Below are 15,489 nucleotides of genomic sequence, written 5' to 3' on the forward strand. Positions count from 1 at the left end.
GCAACTGACTCCTGGTTTCAGCTCAGGTTGAGATCTCAGGGTCATGAGATCGAGCCCCGGGTTGGGCTCTGCACTCAGCACTGAGTCTGCTTAAAGATGCTCCCCGCCTCAAATAAATAAATAACTTTTTAAAAAATTACAGAAATAATGGCAGCCAAACAGATAATGAACTTATAGTCATTATAAGGTCTTTGGGATCTACACTGAGCAAGATGGGAGAGCCATTAGCAGAGCTTGAGGGAAGCAGTGATGTGATGGGAGCTGCGAACAGACTGAAAGGGGCATGAGAGCAGAAAGACCAGTTAGGAGACTACAGCAATACTCTCAGCAAGAGAGAGTGGTGGCTTGCACCAGGGGATAGCCGTGGTCTGATTCTAGATATAATTTAAAGGTGAAGCCAACTGTAGGTTAGGTAAGAGTGTCAGGAGGAGAGGAGTGTCCAAGGTTTTAGGCCTCAGCAACTGGAAGAAAGAAGTTGGTGTTTACAGCAAGGGAGGTGGGGAGGGGAAGGCTACCGGTGTGAGATGGTAGCTTTAGAGATACCTACTCCTTAAAAAGTGCAAATGTCACCTCAGCAGTGGGACAGACAAGTCTGGAATTGGAGAGGTAGACTGGAGATGTAACTGGGAGCCATCAGCGAAGAGATGGTATTTAGAACAAGGGAATGAAGGCAGATGGAAAGAGGAGACGTCCAAAGACTCCACTCTGGGTACTCCAGTGTTCAGAGGCTGGGGAAATACGGAAGAAGCATCACAGAGAAGAAACAGAGGTGGAAGCTAAGTAAAATAATTGTTTCAAGGAAGAGAGACTAACTGTGCCAAATGCTAGATTGACCAAATATGTCAAATGCTACTGAGAAGTCAAATAAGATGAGGACTAAAAACTTACAGTGATTTTAGCAACATATAAAACACTGGTGAACTTGGTAAGACACTGATTTTCTTTTTCTTTTTTAAGACCTTTTTTTCCAGGCAACATACATTTATTTCAAATTTCTAGGAGGTAAAAAAAAATATCAGATACCGATGCTTTATGCATGCTGAGGGCCAGCTTATAAATACTCCTTTCTGGGCCGCCTGGGTGGCTCAGTCGTTGGGTGTCTGCCTTCGGCTCAGGTCATGATCCCGGAGTCCTGGGATCGAGCCCTGCATCAGGCTCCTTGCTCTACAGGAGGCCTGCTTCTCCCTCTCCCACTCCCCCTGCTTGTGTTTCCTCTCCCGCTGTGTCTACCTCTGTCAACTGAATAAATTAAAAAAAAAATCTAAAAATACATACATACATACATACTCCATTCAGTGAAGTCTTAACACAAATTTGCATAGGTGAAAAGAAACTGGCAAAATTCATTTCTTGCCAATCAACTTGTCAGATGGTGAAGACCAAAACAGAATGTTCCATCAGTTTTAATTTTTTTTCAAAGATTTTAATATTTGAGAGAGAGAGAGCACGAGCCTGCATACGTGAGGTGGGGGGAGGGGCAGAGGGCGAGGCAGACTCCCCACTGAGCAAGGAGCCCAACGCCGCTCGATTCTAAGACCCTGGAATCATGACTTGAGCGGAAGGCAGATGCTTAACCAACTGAGCTACCCAGGCACCCCCAGTTTTAATTTTTAAATATGACTGTCACATTGGAAAAATGAAATAAATTCATTAAAATAAACTGTACAAAGGCAAAGTAGAATAACAACAAATATTTTACTAAAACAAAAGATTACAGAAATTTCCTGACAAGCCATATAAAATGGTCATAAGCTTTTTCTTAAAGGAAGGATTCTACACTTGAATTATAATGTTTATTAGTGAGGGCTGTGATGTTTGTTTAATGTTCCCATTTTGGTTCAATCAAGCTTATCCATCTACAGCATCTAAATAAAGTTAGACTTGGCTAGAGAGCATATTCTAAAGAACTGGTTAGCTGCTTTTAACCAAGGCAATTAGATCACCATAAAAGTGGGAAAGGAATCCATAAAATTAAAACTACTTCTCTCCCTCAAAAAAAATAATAAAAACACCCACACCCCTGCAGCTAATCCTGACAATTACCTTCATTCACAGTGCTTTATAGTTAAACCATGATGGGGGAAATGAATAAAAGCAGAGAAGGGCCATTCCTTTTAAACATTTCACAACAATCCAGATGGTACTTCTAGCCTCTGCTCATGCTTTACAACAGTGAATCAGGACAAGACATAGATCTGCTAATGTGCACTTAATCACCAAAAGACTGAAGATGTCCGGGCTTTTATTCTGTAATGTCTCTAAGACTTTGCAAACAAAAAAGGAAGAAGTCTCTGCAGAAGTGATGCACGCTTAATGATCAGATCGATTTTAAATATTATTCATGGCATATAGCCTAGTGCATGCTCTAGCTGTTTCTAAGGCTTGGGCTTCATCGGTCTTCCACCGCTCCGCTATATCATCATGGATCATCTGGATTGGGAGCACTTAACAAAGCCTGGATCGAGAGCAGAACTGTTTGGATCTGCAACGCTGAGGACCACTTATCTTTCAAAGTATCTACACATATTCTTCCCAACGTGTCTACATTAGGATGATAAATTTTGGTCATGAAACATAGTTTAAGGGCTACCATCAAGTATTCTTCTGGAAGGAATAGTTCAAGTTTAAAAGTCCCTCCCTCAAAAATGAAACAAGATGAAACCAGAGAGGGAGACAAACCATAAGAGACTCTTCATCTCAGGAAACAAACTGAGGGTTGCTGGAGTGGAGGCGGGTGGGAGGGAAGGGGTGGCTGGGTGATGGACACTGGGGAGGGTATGTACTATGGTGAGCGCTGTGAATTGTGTAAGACTGATGAATCACAGACCTGTACCCCTGTAACAAATAATACATTATATTTTAATTAAAAAAATTGTTTTTAAGTCCCTCCCTCAAAAAAAACAAAATTAAAATTAAATAAAAAAATAAAAGTCCCTCCCTCAAATGGAAATCCTGGGGGCCAGCAATGACCACATGAAAATAACGGGCATTGTTTTCATCTGGTTCTGCTTTAATGCCAGGAACTGCTTCTGCCAGCAAATGCTGGGTTTCCTTCATAATCCTGTGGGACAGCCCGGCCATCTTGTCAACTCCCGAGTTTGGCCTCTGATCTTGACTCTGGCTCTGCTTGTTTCACACACGAGTGTTAAGATTTTAAGTAATCTCTACACCCAACATGGGGCTCAAATGCACAACCCCGAGATCAAGAGTCACATACTCTACTTGCTGAGCCAGCCAGGTGCCCCAATAAGGTACTGCTTCTTAACTCTGAATGTTAAGAAACCTCAAAATATCTGGTTATTTAAAGGAGTGCTACGCATAACCTCAAAACAAAATTAACTAAAATCCATTGTAAATTTAGAAGACTGCCAACATTTTTTAAAAAACTAGGCTTTATTTTTTAGAGCAGTTTTAGGTTCGTAGAAAAATTAAGCTGACGTGGACACCTGGGCAGCTCAGTTGGTTAAGTGTCTGCCTTCGGCTAAGGTCTTAATCTCAGGGTCCTGGGATCAAGCCTCCCACACTGGGCTCCCTGCTCAGCGGGGAGACTTTACCCTCTCTGCCACGACCCCTGCTTGTGCTTGCTTTCTCCCTGTGTGTGTGTGTGTGTGTGTCAAATAAATAAAATCTTAAAAAAAAAAAAGGAAAAATTAAGCTGATGATATAGAAATACCTCCTATACCCCCTTGCCTGCACACATGGGTAATCTACAAACTGCCAACTTTTAGTAGGCAAAATTTATTAAGGAATGGATGGTAACACAGTGATTTGCCACTTTTACAGGGCTATGACCCTCTAAAGTAGAAATTTTTTATCTAGGCTCCCTAGAGCCCTAGAAAGTTCTATGGCGTGCCTTTTGTATTACCACAATGGGGTGGGAAGAAGGAACCTAGTGGATTGGGCTGAGAGTTCTTCTGACCTGCTTAACCACAGTGGCTCAATCAGTTTTTACAAATTACATTTCAAAGGGCTTTCACAAGTGGAAAAAAAAAAATCACTGAAAACCCTTTCTCTGAGGCAGTGGTTCTCAAAGTGTAGTACGTGGACCAGCAGCATCAACATCACCTGGCACCTTGTTAAAAAGGCAAATTCTCAGGCCTCAACCAAGACCTACTGAAGAGTCTGGGAGTGAACATTCTGTTTTACGGGCGCCTGGGTGGCTTAGTTGGTTAAGAGTCTGCCTTCGGCTCAGGTCATGGTCCCAGGGTCCTGGGATCGAGCCCCGCATCGGGGTCCTGCTCAACTGGAAGCCTGCTTCTCCCTCTCCCACTCCCCCTGCTTGTGTTCCCTCTTTTGCTGTGTCTCTCTCTATCAAATAAATAAATAAAATCTTTAAAAAAAAAAAATTCGTTTTAACAAGCCCTCCAGAGCCCTCCAGACAGATGCATGCTGAAATTTGAGAACCATGCCCTCAAAGACTTAAGATATTTTGCTTAAGTAGCTGTTTGCTTTCCTGTAAGCACTGCTATTCTCAGTGGAAATCAAAATAAAATTTTCGTTTATATTTCAAAACAGAATTTTTATTTTTTTATTCTTTTTTAAAGGTTTTATTTATTTATGAAAGAAAGAGCGCAGGTGCATGAGTAGGGGGGAGGGGAGAGGGAAAGGGAGAAGCAGGCTCCCAAGGAGCAGGAAGTCCAATGCAAGACTCAATCCCAGGACCCTGGAATCATGACCTAAGCCAAACGCAGACATGTAACCAACTAAGCCACCCAGGAGCCCTCAAAACAATTTTTAGATTATAAATGAAAATATGCCAGTATCAGTATTTTAGGATAATATCAGAATATTTCCTATACAATTATATTTGGACTAAGACTGCACTTAGACCCCATCTGAGGATTATTTTTAAGAACGCTATTTGGGGGGGCACCCAGGTGGCTCAGTCGTTAAGGCATCTGCCTTCGGCTTGGGTCATGATCCCAGGATCCCAGGACTGAGCCCCACATCGGGCTCCCTGCTCCACAGGAAGCCTGCTTCTCCCTCTCCCACTCCCCCTGCCTGTGTTCCTGGTCTCACTTTGTCTCTCTTTGTCAAATAAATAAATAAAAAATCTTTAAAAAAAAGATCAGAGCAGAAATCAATGAAATAGAAACCAAAAGAACAGTAGAACAGATCAGCGAAACTAGGAGCTGGTTCTTTGAAAGAATTAACAAGATTGATAAACCCCTGGCCAGACTTATCAAAAAGAAAAGAGAAAGGACCCAAATAAAAAAAATCATGAATGAAAGAGGAGAGATCACAACCAACACCAAAGAAATACAAACAATTATAAGAACATATTATGAGCAACTCTATGCCAACAAATTAGACAATCTGGAAGAAATGGATGCATTCCTAGAGATGTATAAACTACCAAAACTGAGCCAGGAAGAAAGAGAAAACCTGAAGAGACCCATAACCAGCAAGGAAATTGAAGCACTCATCAAAACTCTCCCAACAAACAAGAGCCCAGATGGCTTCCCAGGGGAATTCTACCAAACATTTAAAGAAGAATTAATGCCTGTTCTTCTGAAACTGTTCGAAAAAATAGAAATGGAGGGAAAACTTCTAAACTCATTTTATGAGACCAGCATTACCCTGATCCCAAAACCAGACAAAGACTCCATCAAAAAGGAGAATTACGAACCAATATCCCTGATGAACATAGATGCAAAAATTCTCACCAAAATACTAGCCAATAGGATCCAACAGTACATTAAAAGGATTATTCACCACAACCAAGTGGCATTTATTCCTGGGCTGCAAGGCTGGTTCAACATCCACGGATCAATGTGATACAATACATTAATAATAAAAGAAAGGACAAGAACCATATGATCCTCTCAATAGATGCAGAAAAAGCATTTGACAAAGTACAGCATCCTTTCTTGATTAAAACTCTTCACAGTGTGAGGATAGGGGGTACGTACCTCAATACAATAAAAGCCATCCATGAAAAACCCACAGCGAGTATCATTCTCAATGAGGAAAAACTGAGAGCTTGTCCCCTAAGGTCAGGAACACGGCAGGGATGTCCATTATCACCACTGCTGTTCAAAGTAGTACTAGAAGTTCTAGCCTCAGCAATCAGACAACAAAATGAAATAAAAGGCATCCAAATCAACAAAGAAGTCCAACTCTCACTCTCTGCAGATGATATGATACTTTATGTGGAAAACGCAAAAGACTCCACCCCAAAACTGCTAGAACTCATACAGGAATTCAGTAAAGTGGCAAGATATAAAATCAATGCACAGAAATCAGTTGCATTTCTATACACCAACATCAAGACAGAAGAAAGAGAAATTAAGGAGTCGATCCCATTTACAACTGCACCCAAAACCATAAGATACCTAGGAATAAATCTAACCAAAGAGACAAAGAACCTGTGCTCAGAATATTATAGATTACTCATGAAAGAAACTGAGGAAGACACAAAGAAATGGAGAAACATTCTATGCTCATGGATTGGAAGAACAAATATCGTGAAAATGTCTATGCTACCTAGAGCAACCTACACATTTAATGCAATCCCTAGCAAAACACCATCAACTTTTTTCACAGAAATGGAAAAAATAATCCTAAAATTTGTATGGAACCAAAAAAGACTCCAAATAGAGGAATGCTGAAAAAGGAAAGCAAAGCTGGTGGCATCACACTTCCAGACTTCAAGCTCTATTACAAAGCTGTAATCATCTAAACAGTATGGTACTGGCACAAAAACAGACACATAGATCAATGGAACAGACTAGAGAGCCCAGAAATGGACTCTCAACTCTATGGTCAACTAATAATCCACAAAGTAGGAAAGAATGTCCAATGGAAAAAAGACAATCTCTTCAACAAATGGTGTTGGGAAAACTGGACAGCCACATGCAGAAGAATGAAACTGGACCATTTCCTTACACCATACACAAAAACAGACTCAAAATGGATGAAAGACTTAAATGTGAGACAAGAATCCATCAAAATCCTTGAGGAGAAGTCAGCAACCTCTTCAACTGCAGCCACAGCCACTTCCTCCTAGCCACATCGCCAAAGGCGAGGGAAGCAAGGGCAAAAATGAACTATTGGGACTTCAAGATAAAAAGCTTTTGCACAGCAAAGGAAACAGTCAACAAAACCAAAAGACTACCGAGGAGAAGGGAGAAGATATTTGCAAATAACTTAACAGATATAGGGCTAGTATCCAAAATCTATAAAGAACTTATCAAACTCAACACCCAAGGAACAAATAATCCAATCAAGAAATGGGCAGAAGACATTTCTGCAAAGAAGACATCCAAATGGCCAAAAGATACATGAAAAAGTGTTCAACATCACTCGGCATCAGGGAAATACAAATCAAAACCACAATGAGATACGACCTCACACTAGTCAGAATGGCTAAAATTAACAAGTCAGGAAACGACAGATGTTGGCAAGGATGTGGAGGAAGGGGAACCCTCCTACTCTGTTGGTGGGAATGCAAGCTGGTGCAGCCACTCTGGAAAACAGTATGGAGGTTCCTCAAAAAGTTGAAAATAGAGGGCACCTGGGTGGCTCAGTCGGTTAAGCGACTGCCTTCGGCTCAGGTCATGATCCTGGAGTCCCGGGATCGAGCCCCGCATCGGGCTCCCTGCTCGGCGGGGAGCCTGCTTCTCCCTCTGACCTCTTCCCTCTCGTGCTCTCTATCTCTCATTCTACCGCTCTCTCAAATAAATAAATAAAATCTTAAAAAAAAAAAAAAAGTTGAAAATAGAGCTACCCTATGACCCAGCAATTGCAATACTGGGTATTTACCCCAAAGATACAAATGTAGTGATCCGAAGGGGCACATGCCTCCCAATGTTTATAGCAGCAATATCTACAAAAGCCAAACTATGGAAAGAGCCCAGATGTCCATCGACAGATGAATGGATAAAGAAGATGTGATATATATACGATGGATTATGCATCCATCAAAAAAATGAAATCTTGCCATTTGCAACGACATGGATCGAACTAGAGGGTATTATGCTAGGAAATAAGTCAATCAGAGAAAGACAATTATCATATGATCTCACTGATACGTGGAATTTGAGAAACAAGGCAGAGGATCACAGGGAAAGAGAGGAAAAAATGAAACAAGACAAAACCAGAGAGGGAGACAAACCATAAGAGACTTTTAATCTCAGGAAACAAATTGAGGGCTGCTTGAGTGGAGGGGGGTGGGAGGGATGGGGGGGTCGGTGATGGACATTGGGGAGGATATGTGTGTTAGCACTGTGTATTGTGTAACACTGTATTGTGTAATCACAGACCTGTACCCCTGAAACAAATAATACATTATATATATATATATAAAAACCCTATTAGGTGATCACCTAGATAGCTCTATAGGAGATCCCTGGGTATACTGAAGAGTCATGTACTAATAATGTAAATGAGGAATAAGAGCCTTCAAATCTTGACTAGTTTTTCTTTCCTTTTTTTTTTTTTAACATTTTATTTATTTATTTTACAGAGAGAGAGAGCACAGCAGGGGGAGCAGCAGAGGGAGAGGGAAAAGCAGACTCCCCACTGAGCGAGGAGCCTGATGTAGGGCTCAATCCCAGGACCCTAGGATTATGACCTGAGCCCAAGGCAGATGTTTAACCAACCGAGCCACCCAGGGCCCCCACATCTTGACTCGTTTCAATAAAAATTTAAAATTTATCTGACATCCAACATACCTCTTTCATATACTGGTTATACAGTGCTTCTGATGATTCTAGATAAGCCTGTGCAGTTTCAATTTCTTCTCTTTCAGACCACAAGATACCCAGGTTATTCTGGAAAATAAAGAAAAGAAATAAATAATGACAATATAAATCTTCCAATTAAAGTAACTTTCAGGGGCGCCTGGCTGGCTCAGGTGGTTAAGCATCTGTCTCTTGATTTCAGCTGAGGTCATGATCTCAGGGCCCAGGCCCAGCAGGGAGTCTGCTTGAGATTTCCTCTCCCTGTGGCCCCCCTTAAATAAATAAACAAATCTTTTAAGAAAACATTTCAATAAACTTATGTTATTGGTTTCTTTTGTAACCCTTTACATTTTACATTATACATTTAAAATAATTATTCTGTTTATGAAATACAGGCTTTACTAGACTGCAAAAGGGGCTCATGACACACACAAAAAAAGGGGGGGCACATGTAGAAACCCTACAGTTTACAGGTGACTTGATCATTCCTCTGGAACACAGACCTCTGGTCTTCTGGCTTCACATAATGTTTCTATTCTATCATTTTTTTAAGTTAAGTGATCAGTCCTCAGTAGGGACTATAGGTCACAGAGATAATGTATTGAGATGGGACAGTTGTTTCCTTTTTATTTAGGAGGGTCCTTTGCAGGACCCTGGGGAAACCTGAAGGGGCTCTTGCCCACTACTAACTTACTGATTACTCTGCCCACCCAGACTCAAAGAATATAATCTCCCTTAATATTCATTTCCTGATCATAGAAATGGATGCACAAACCACCTTGTCTCACTCTCTAGTTCAACTTATTTTTCCTGACAATAGTCCCGGAGAAACTCCATTTAGCCATGACACCAATAAGCCCAACCCCAGCACACTCTATCTAGCCTACAGAGTCTAGAGATTTCCCTAGTACCAGGAACTGGTTGGCCACATTTGCTCTGTTTTGATGGGATGGTGATATATTTAACCTGCTAGCTCCAGGGTAGGCTGTGCCACAGAAAGCAATGGTTCCCGTGTGCGATAAATCTTAAACCAAGTAGAGAACCCCAGAGTGTATCTACAAATGACTAAGGTTTTTCTTTTGAGCCATAACCTATTGAGATCTTGAAGGTACAGACCATGCAACAGATCTAGAATTGATTTGATTTTTAAAAATAGTGTAATGTTTTTTTAGTTTTGCAATTCTTTTTGAGATATAATTGACACATAATGTTAGTGGTTTTTTTAAATGTTCACTCCACAAAAATAACTACTATTGACATTCTACATAAATTATGTTTAAATATAATATAAATCCTAAAATACACCAGAAACTACTATATCATTCACAGAGCATCATCATGTTCTTGCCCTCAGGATATCAGACCAGGTAGGAAAAAAATTAAATATAAAATAAAAACAGCTAGGGGCACCTGGGTGGCTCAGTCAGTTAAGCATCTGACTCTTGGTTTCAGCTCAGGTCATGATCTCAGGGTCATGAAATCGAGCTCCACATCAGGCTCTGCATGCAGCACAGAGTCTGCTTGAGATTCTCTCTCTATAATAAATAAATCTTTCTTTTTTTAGGTTTTTTTTTTTTATTTGAGAGAGAGCACAAGTGGAGGGGAAAGGCAGAGGAAGAGGGAGAAGCAGGCTCCCCATTGAGCAGGGAGCCCAACGTGGGGCTCGATCCCAGGACCCTGGGATCACGAACTGAGCCGAAGGCAGACACTTAACTGACTGAGCCACCCAGGTGCCCCAATAAATAAATCTTTAAAAAAACAAAAAAGAGGGGCACCTGGGTGGCTCAGTTGTTAAGCGTCTGCCTTCGGCTCGGGTCAGGATCCCAAGGTTCTGGGATGGAGCCCTGCGTCGGGCTCCCAGCTCTGTGGGAGGCCTGCTTCTCCCTTGCCCACTCCCATTGCTTGTGTTCCCTCTCTCGCTGTCTCTCTCTCTCTCTGTCAAAAAATAAATAAAAATAAATAAAAAATAAAAATAAAAACAGCTAAAAAGGTACTGCTGGTGAATTCTACCAAACACGTAAGAAATAATACCAATTCTGCACAACTCTGTCTAGTAGAGGAAAGAATGCTTTCCATCTCATACTAAACCAAAGACATAACAAGAAAACCACAGCCTGATATCCTTCATGAACACAGATATGAAAAAATATTAAAATTTTAGCAAATGGAGTTCAACAATATACAGAAAGGGTAATATTTCACCCAAGTTTTACTCGGTAAAAACTTCAAGTGTATTTTACCACAGGAAGGAAAGGTTAGTTTAACATTGGAAAAATCAAGGTCATTCACCATATTAACAGACTAAAAAAGAAAAAAACATGAATATCTCAGATGCAGCAATGAAATGACGATGCTGAAAGTGAGACCAAAATAAGAGAAACACTGCATGATTCCATTATGAAATTCTAGAAAATGTGAAGGAGGAGCCAAGGCGAAGGGAGAGAGAGAGAATAAAGTCTCAGGGATTACAGAGGAGCACAGGAAGCCTCTGTGGAAGGATATGGTCAATGGATACGGTCAATACCTTGATTGCAGAGATTGTTTCATGGGTATATACATATGTCAAAATTCATCAAATTATGTACTTTATTTTTTTTTCTACTTTAAAATTTTTATTTCTGTGTAAAACAAAGACAGAACTCCTGGAGGTCAAACAAAGAAAACAGACACCAAGTTCAAAGCACTATTAAGTCAGGAAACAAAGAAGAATCTGAGGTAGAAGTCAGGCAATATAATCCACAAACTTTTTTTTTTTAAGATTTATTTATTTATTTATTTGAGAGAGAGAATGAGATAGAGAGAGCATGAGAGGGGGGAGGGTCAGAGGGTGAAGCAGACTCCCCACCACCTTTTTAGGGGCATACTGAACCATCACATCTCTAGTAAGATCTCATTTTTTTTTTTAAAGTCACAAGTTCCAAAAAGTTAATAATCCACTCTCCGAAATCAGATGTAAAACTATGACCAACAGAAGATAAACACAAACTTTTGTCATGTCAACAGAGAAAATGGTTTTACTAAAAGCTGCTGACGTTTCCATCAGTAGCAACCATAGGGAGGCCGTTGGTTGTAACCATGTTCCATTTTGGTGGGGGCAGTAAGGTTCTTGTCTGTGTTGCAGGTAACTGTTATCCCAGGATCATCCATGCCACTGACTGCACTGACTGTCCCTTGGCCACCTCCGTCTACTATCCCTACCTCTAAACTGTTATCTTGCAACTGATTGCCTCTATTTCTCTGGTTCCCACCAGCTCTGCTATTCCATTCCTCAACGATTGGAGGGGATTCAGGAGGGCATTTCAGGTATTCCTGGTACTCTTTGTCATCTTCTGTGAATCTATTGGCAAACATCTCTTCAAATTTGGGAACAGCTTCAGGAGTATCTGTCATCCTGAAATTCCCAGCAATCTCAGGCAGCTGCAATGTTTATGTTGTTTCGATCTCCAGCCCGCACCGTGGGCAAAGGATCTCCCACTACTTCAGCTCTCCAAGGTAAGGAACTTAATGTATTTCAGATAGACAGTTTATCGTATGCCAGTTATACCTCAATAAAGCTATAAACACACACAAAAGCTACTCTTTATACATTTATATCCTGGGAGTGGGGAGAATAATCTACTAATTTGTTAGGAAATTTTACTTAGGTGAAGTAGTTAAATTTCACTCAAGATGAGGGGCACCTGGCTGGCTCAGTGGGTAGAGCATGCAACTCTTGATCTCAAGATCAGGAGTGCAAGCCCCACACTGGGTTTGAGAAAAAGATGATAGTACAAGTGTATATTGCTGATAGCAAAAATTGGAAGGAAAACTGGAAAAAAATTCTTTTTTTGTTCTGTTTTTAGAGAGAGATCATGCCCGAGGTGGGAGGGGGAAAGGGGGCAGAGGGAGAAAGAGAATCTTAAGCAGGCTCCACACCCAGCACAGAGCCGGATCTCATGACCCTGAGATCATGATCTGAGCTGAAATCAAGAGTCAGATGCTTAACTGACTGACTCACCCAGGTGCCCCAAGGAGAAAAATCATTCTCCTAGTGAAGGTAGAAGGGGATAGTCTCTTTTGATAATCTAATGTGGATCCAGGTTTTGTATTTCTATAGTTTCCCAGGAAGGAAACACCAGATTGAGACAAAGCAGTCAGAATATCATAAATTCTCACGAGCTGTTACTTTCAAACTTTTTCCTACACACACACACAGTCTTTTACAAAATAGAATCATTCTAATTCCAAACATGCCTTATAGTCTTCCCTCTCCCTCTTAATATTGATTTTTTTATTTTTTTTAAAGATTTTATTTATTTATTTGACAAAGAGAGAGAGGGAGAGCACAAGTAGGCAGAGAGGCAAGCAGACGGTGAGGGAAAAGCAGGCTCCCAGCAGAGCAGGGAACCCAATGCGGGGCTCGATCCCAGGACTCTGGGATCACGACCTGAGCCAAAGGCTGACGCTTAACGACTGAGCCACCCAGGCGCCCCAATATTGATATTTTTGATTAACAAATATATATCATTATTTTTTAGTGGCTGCACACTGTTCTTCTGTATGGATGTATCCATATTTATTTAACCATATAGCTACTGACTGATATTTCATTGGTTTTTTTTTAATTGACAATGCTGTGATGAACATCCATGCTGACATACCTTTGCATACCTGTTCCAATATTATTTTAGGATATTAATATGGAAATTTTTTTTAAGATTTTTTTTATTTGACAAAGATATAGCAAGAGAGGGAACACAAGCAGGGGGAGTGGGAGACGGAGAAGCAGGCTTCCCACTGAGCAGGGAGCCCGATGCGGGGCTCGATCCCAGGACCCTGGGACCATGACCTGAGCCAAAGGCAGACGCTTAACCAACTGAGCCACCCAGGCGCCCCTGATATGGAATTTTAAAGTCAAAGTCTTGACTCCAGAATTCTGATACCTACTGATCTTCCGGAAAGTTCTGTGAATTTGTATTTCCACTAACGATAATGCTAATAGATATTATCTGTTTCCTCATAGTCTCTCCAGTAACAAGTATAAGCAATAACTTTAATAATCTCTGCCAATCTGATCCAATTTTTCTATTTTTTTTAGTTTGCTTTATTATTAGTGAGATCAATGCTCTCATCACTGGGACACCTGGGTGGCTCAGCTGGTTAACCTTCAGACTCTTGGTTTCGACTGCAGTCATGATCTCAGGGTTGAGATGGAGCCCGGTGTCCTCTACACTTGGCGCTGAGTCTGCTTGAGATTCTTTCTCCCTTCCTCTCCCTCCCACTCTGCTCCTCCCCTGCTTGCGTACTCTGTCTCTAAAATAAACAAATCAACAAAATCTTTAAAACAAAATCTCCCATCCTATATAGCAAACATTAATGTAATAAAATTCTAGTGTGGTAATGCCACTGGAATAAACAGATCAACCAAACAGTAGAGTTAGAAACACACTAGCACAGGGGCGCCTGGGTGGCTCAGCCGGTTAAGCGTCTGCCTTCGGCTCAGGTCATGATCTCAGGGTCCTGGGATCGAGCCCTGCATTGGGTTCCCTGCTCGGCGGGGAGTCTGCTTCTCCCTCTGCCTCTGCTCCTCCTCTCCTTATACTCTCTCTTTCTCAAATAAATAAATAAAATCTTTAAAAAAAAAAAAAAGAAACACACTAGCACAAATAGACTTAAATTACTATTGCTGTATAGTTTTGGTATCTGGTAAGCTAGGTACTAGCCAATTAAATTAAATTACCTTTTAATCTAATCTAATTAAATTATTATTTCTGTATAGTTTTAGTACCTGGTAAGCTAGTTTTAGTGCATTTTTCTTTTTCTTATGTTCACTTTTCTTTATTCTTTCAAACACACATACTCATTTTGTCAAGCTCTAAGAAAAACTATTATGAGTTCAGCAGAAACTGCACTAAACCTACAAATGAATATCAGAATATGACTGTTATGTGGGTGCCTGGGTGGCTCAGTCGGTTAAGCATCTGCTTTTGGCTCAGGTCATGATCCCAGGGTCCTAGGATCCAGACCCATATCTGGCTCCCTGCTCAGCAGGGAGCCTGCTTCTCCCTCTCCCTCAGCTACTCCCCCTGCTTGTTCTCTCTCTCTCTCTGTCAAATAAATAAATAAAATCTTAAAAAAATATACATATATGACTGTTATGTTTATTGCCACCCAGGAAACTGTTATATCTTTCCATTTAGGATTATCAGTTCTATTACCTCTAATATTGCTGTTGTGAATGCAATTTCTAAAAATAGTATTTTTAACCAGTATTGCTTATGTACAGGAATACTATTAATATTATATATTTATTTATATCCTCCCACTTTATTGAATTGATCAAAGTTCTAATAGTTTTTCAGCTGATGACTTTAAAGTATTCAAGGATCACATATGCAAATAGTTACTTTTGGAAATTATTTTATTTTTTTCCCAAAATTAGTAACTCTTATTTGCTTTCTATATCATTGCAGTGGCCAGAACTTTTTTTTTTAAGATTTATCTATTCATTTTATTTTTCAAAAATATTTTATTTAGGGGCGCCTGGGTGGCTCAGTTGGTTAAGCGACTGCCTTCGGCTCAGGTCATGATCCTGGAGTCCTGGGATCGAGTCCCGCATCGGGCTCCCCGCTCAGCGGGGAGTCTGCCTCTCCCTCCGACCCTCTTCCCTCTCGTGCTCTCTCTCATTCTCTCTCTCAAATAAATAAATAAAATCTTTAAAAAAAAAATATTTTATTTATTGGGTGCCTGGGTGGCTCAGTTGGTTAAGCGACTGCCTTCCGCTCAGGTCATGATCCTGGAGTCCCGGGATCGAGTCCCACATCGG

General features: G+C 40.8%; 1 protein-coding gene and 1 pseudogene across 1 annotated transcript in view; both read right to left on the reverse strand.

Annotated features, from left to right (window-relative positions):
• KIFBP (kinesin family binding protein) overlaps positions 1-15,489 on the reverse strand; it is a 39,537-nt gene that overhangs the window by 21,689 nt on the left and 2,359 nt on the right. Inside the window, exon 2 of the mRNA XM_025850307.2 lies at positions 8,676-8,774. Coding sequence (XP_025706092.1) covers positions 8,676-8,774 — 99 coding nt within the window. The remainder of the gene's footprint in view (positions 1-8,675; positions 8,775-15,489) is intronic.
• Positions 11,724-12,074, reverse strand: LOC112807453 (RNA guanine-N7 methyltransferase activating subunit pseudogene; annotated as a pseudogene).

Source organism: Callorhinus ursinus, unplaced genomic scaffold (genome assembly GCF_003265705.2).
Source record: "Callorhinus ursinus isolate GAN/ISIS: 27379988/994484 unplaced genomic scaffold, GSC_fseal_2.0 scaffold31, whole genome shotgun sequence".
Lineage (NCBI taxonomy): Eukaryota > Metazoa > Chordata > Mammalia > Carnivora > Otariidae > Callorhinus > Callorhinus ursinus.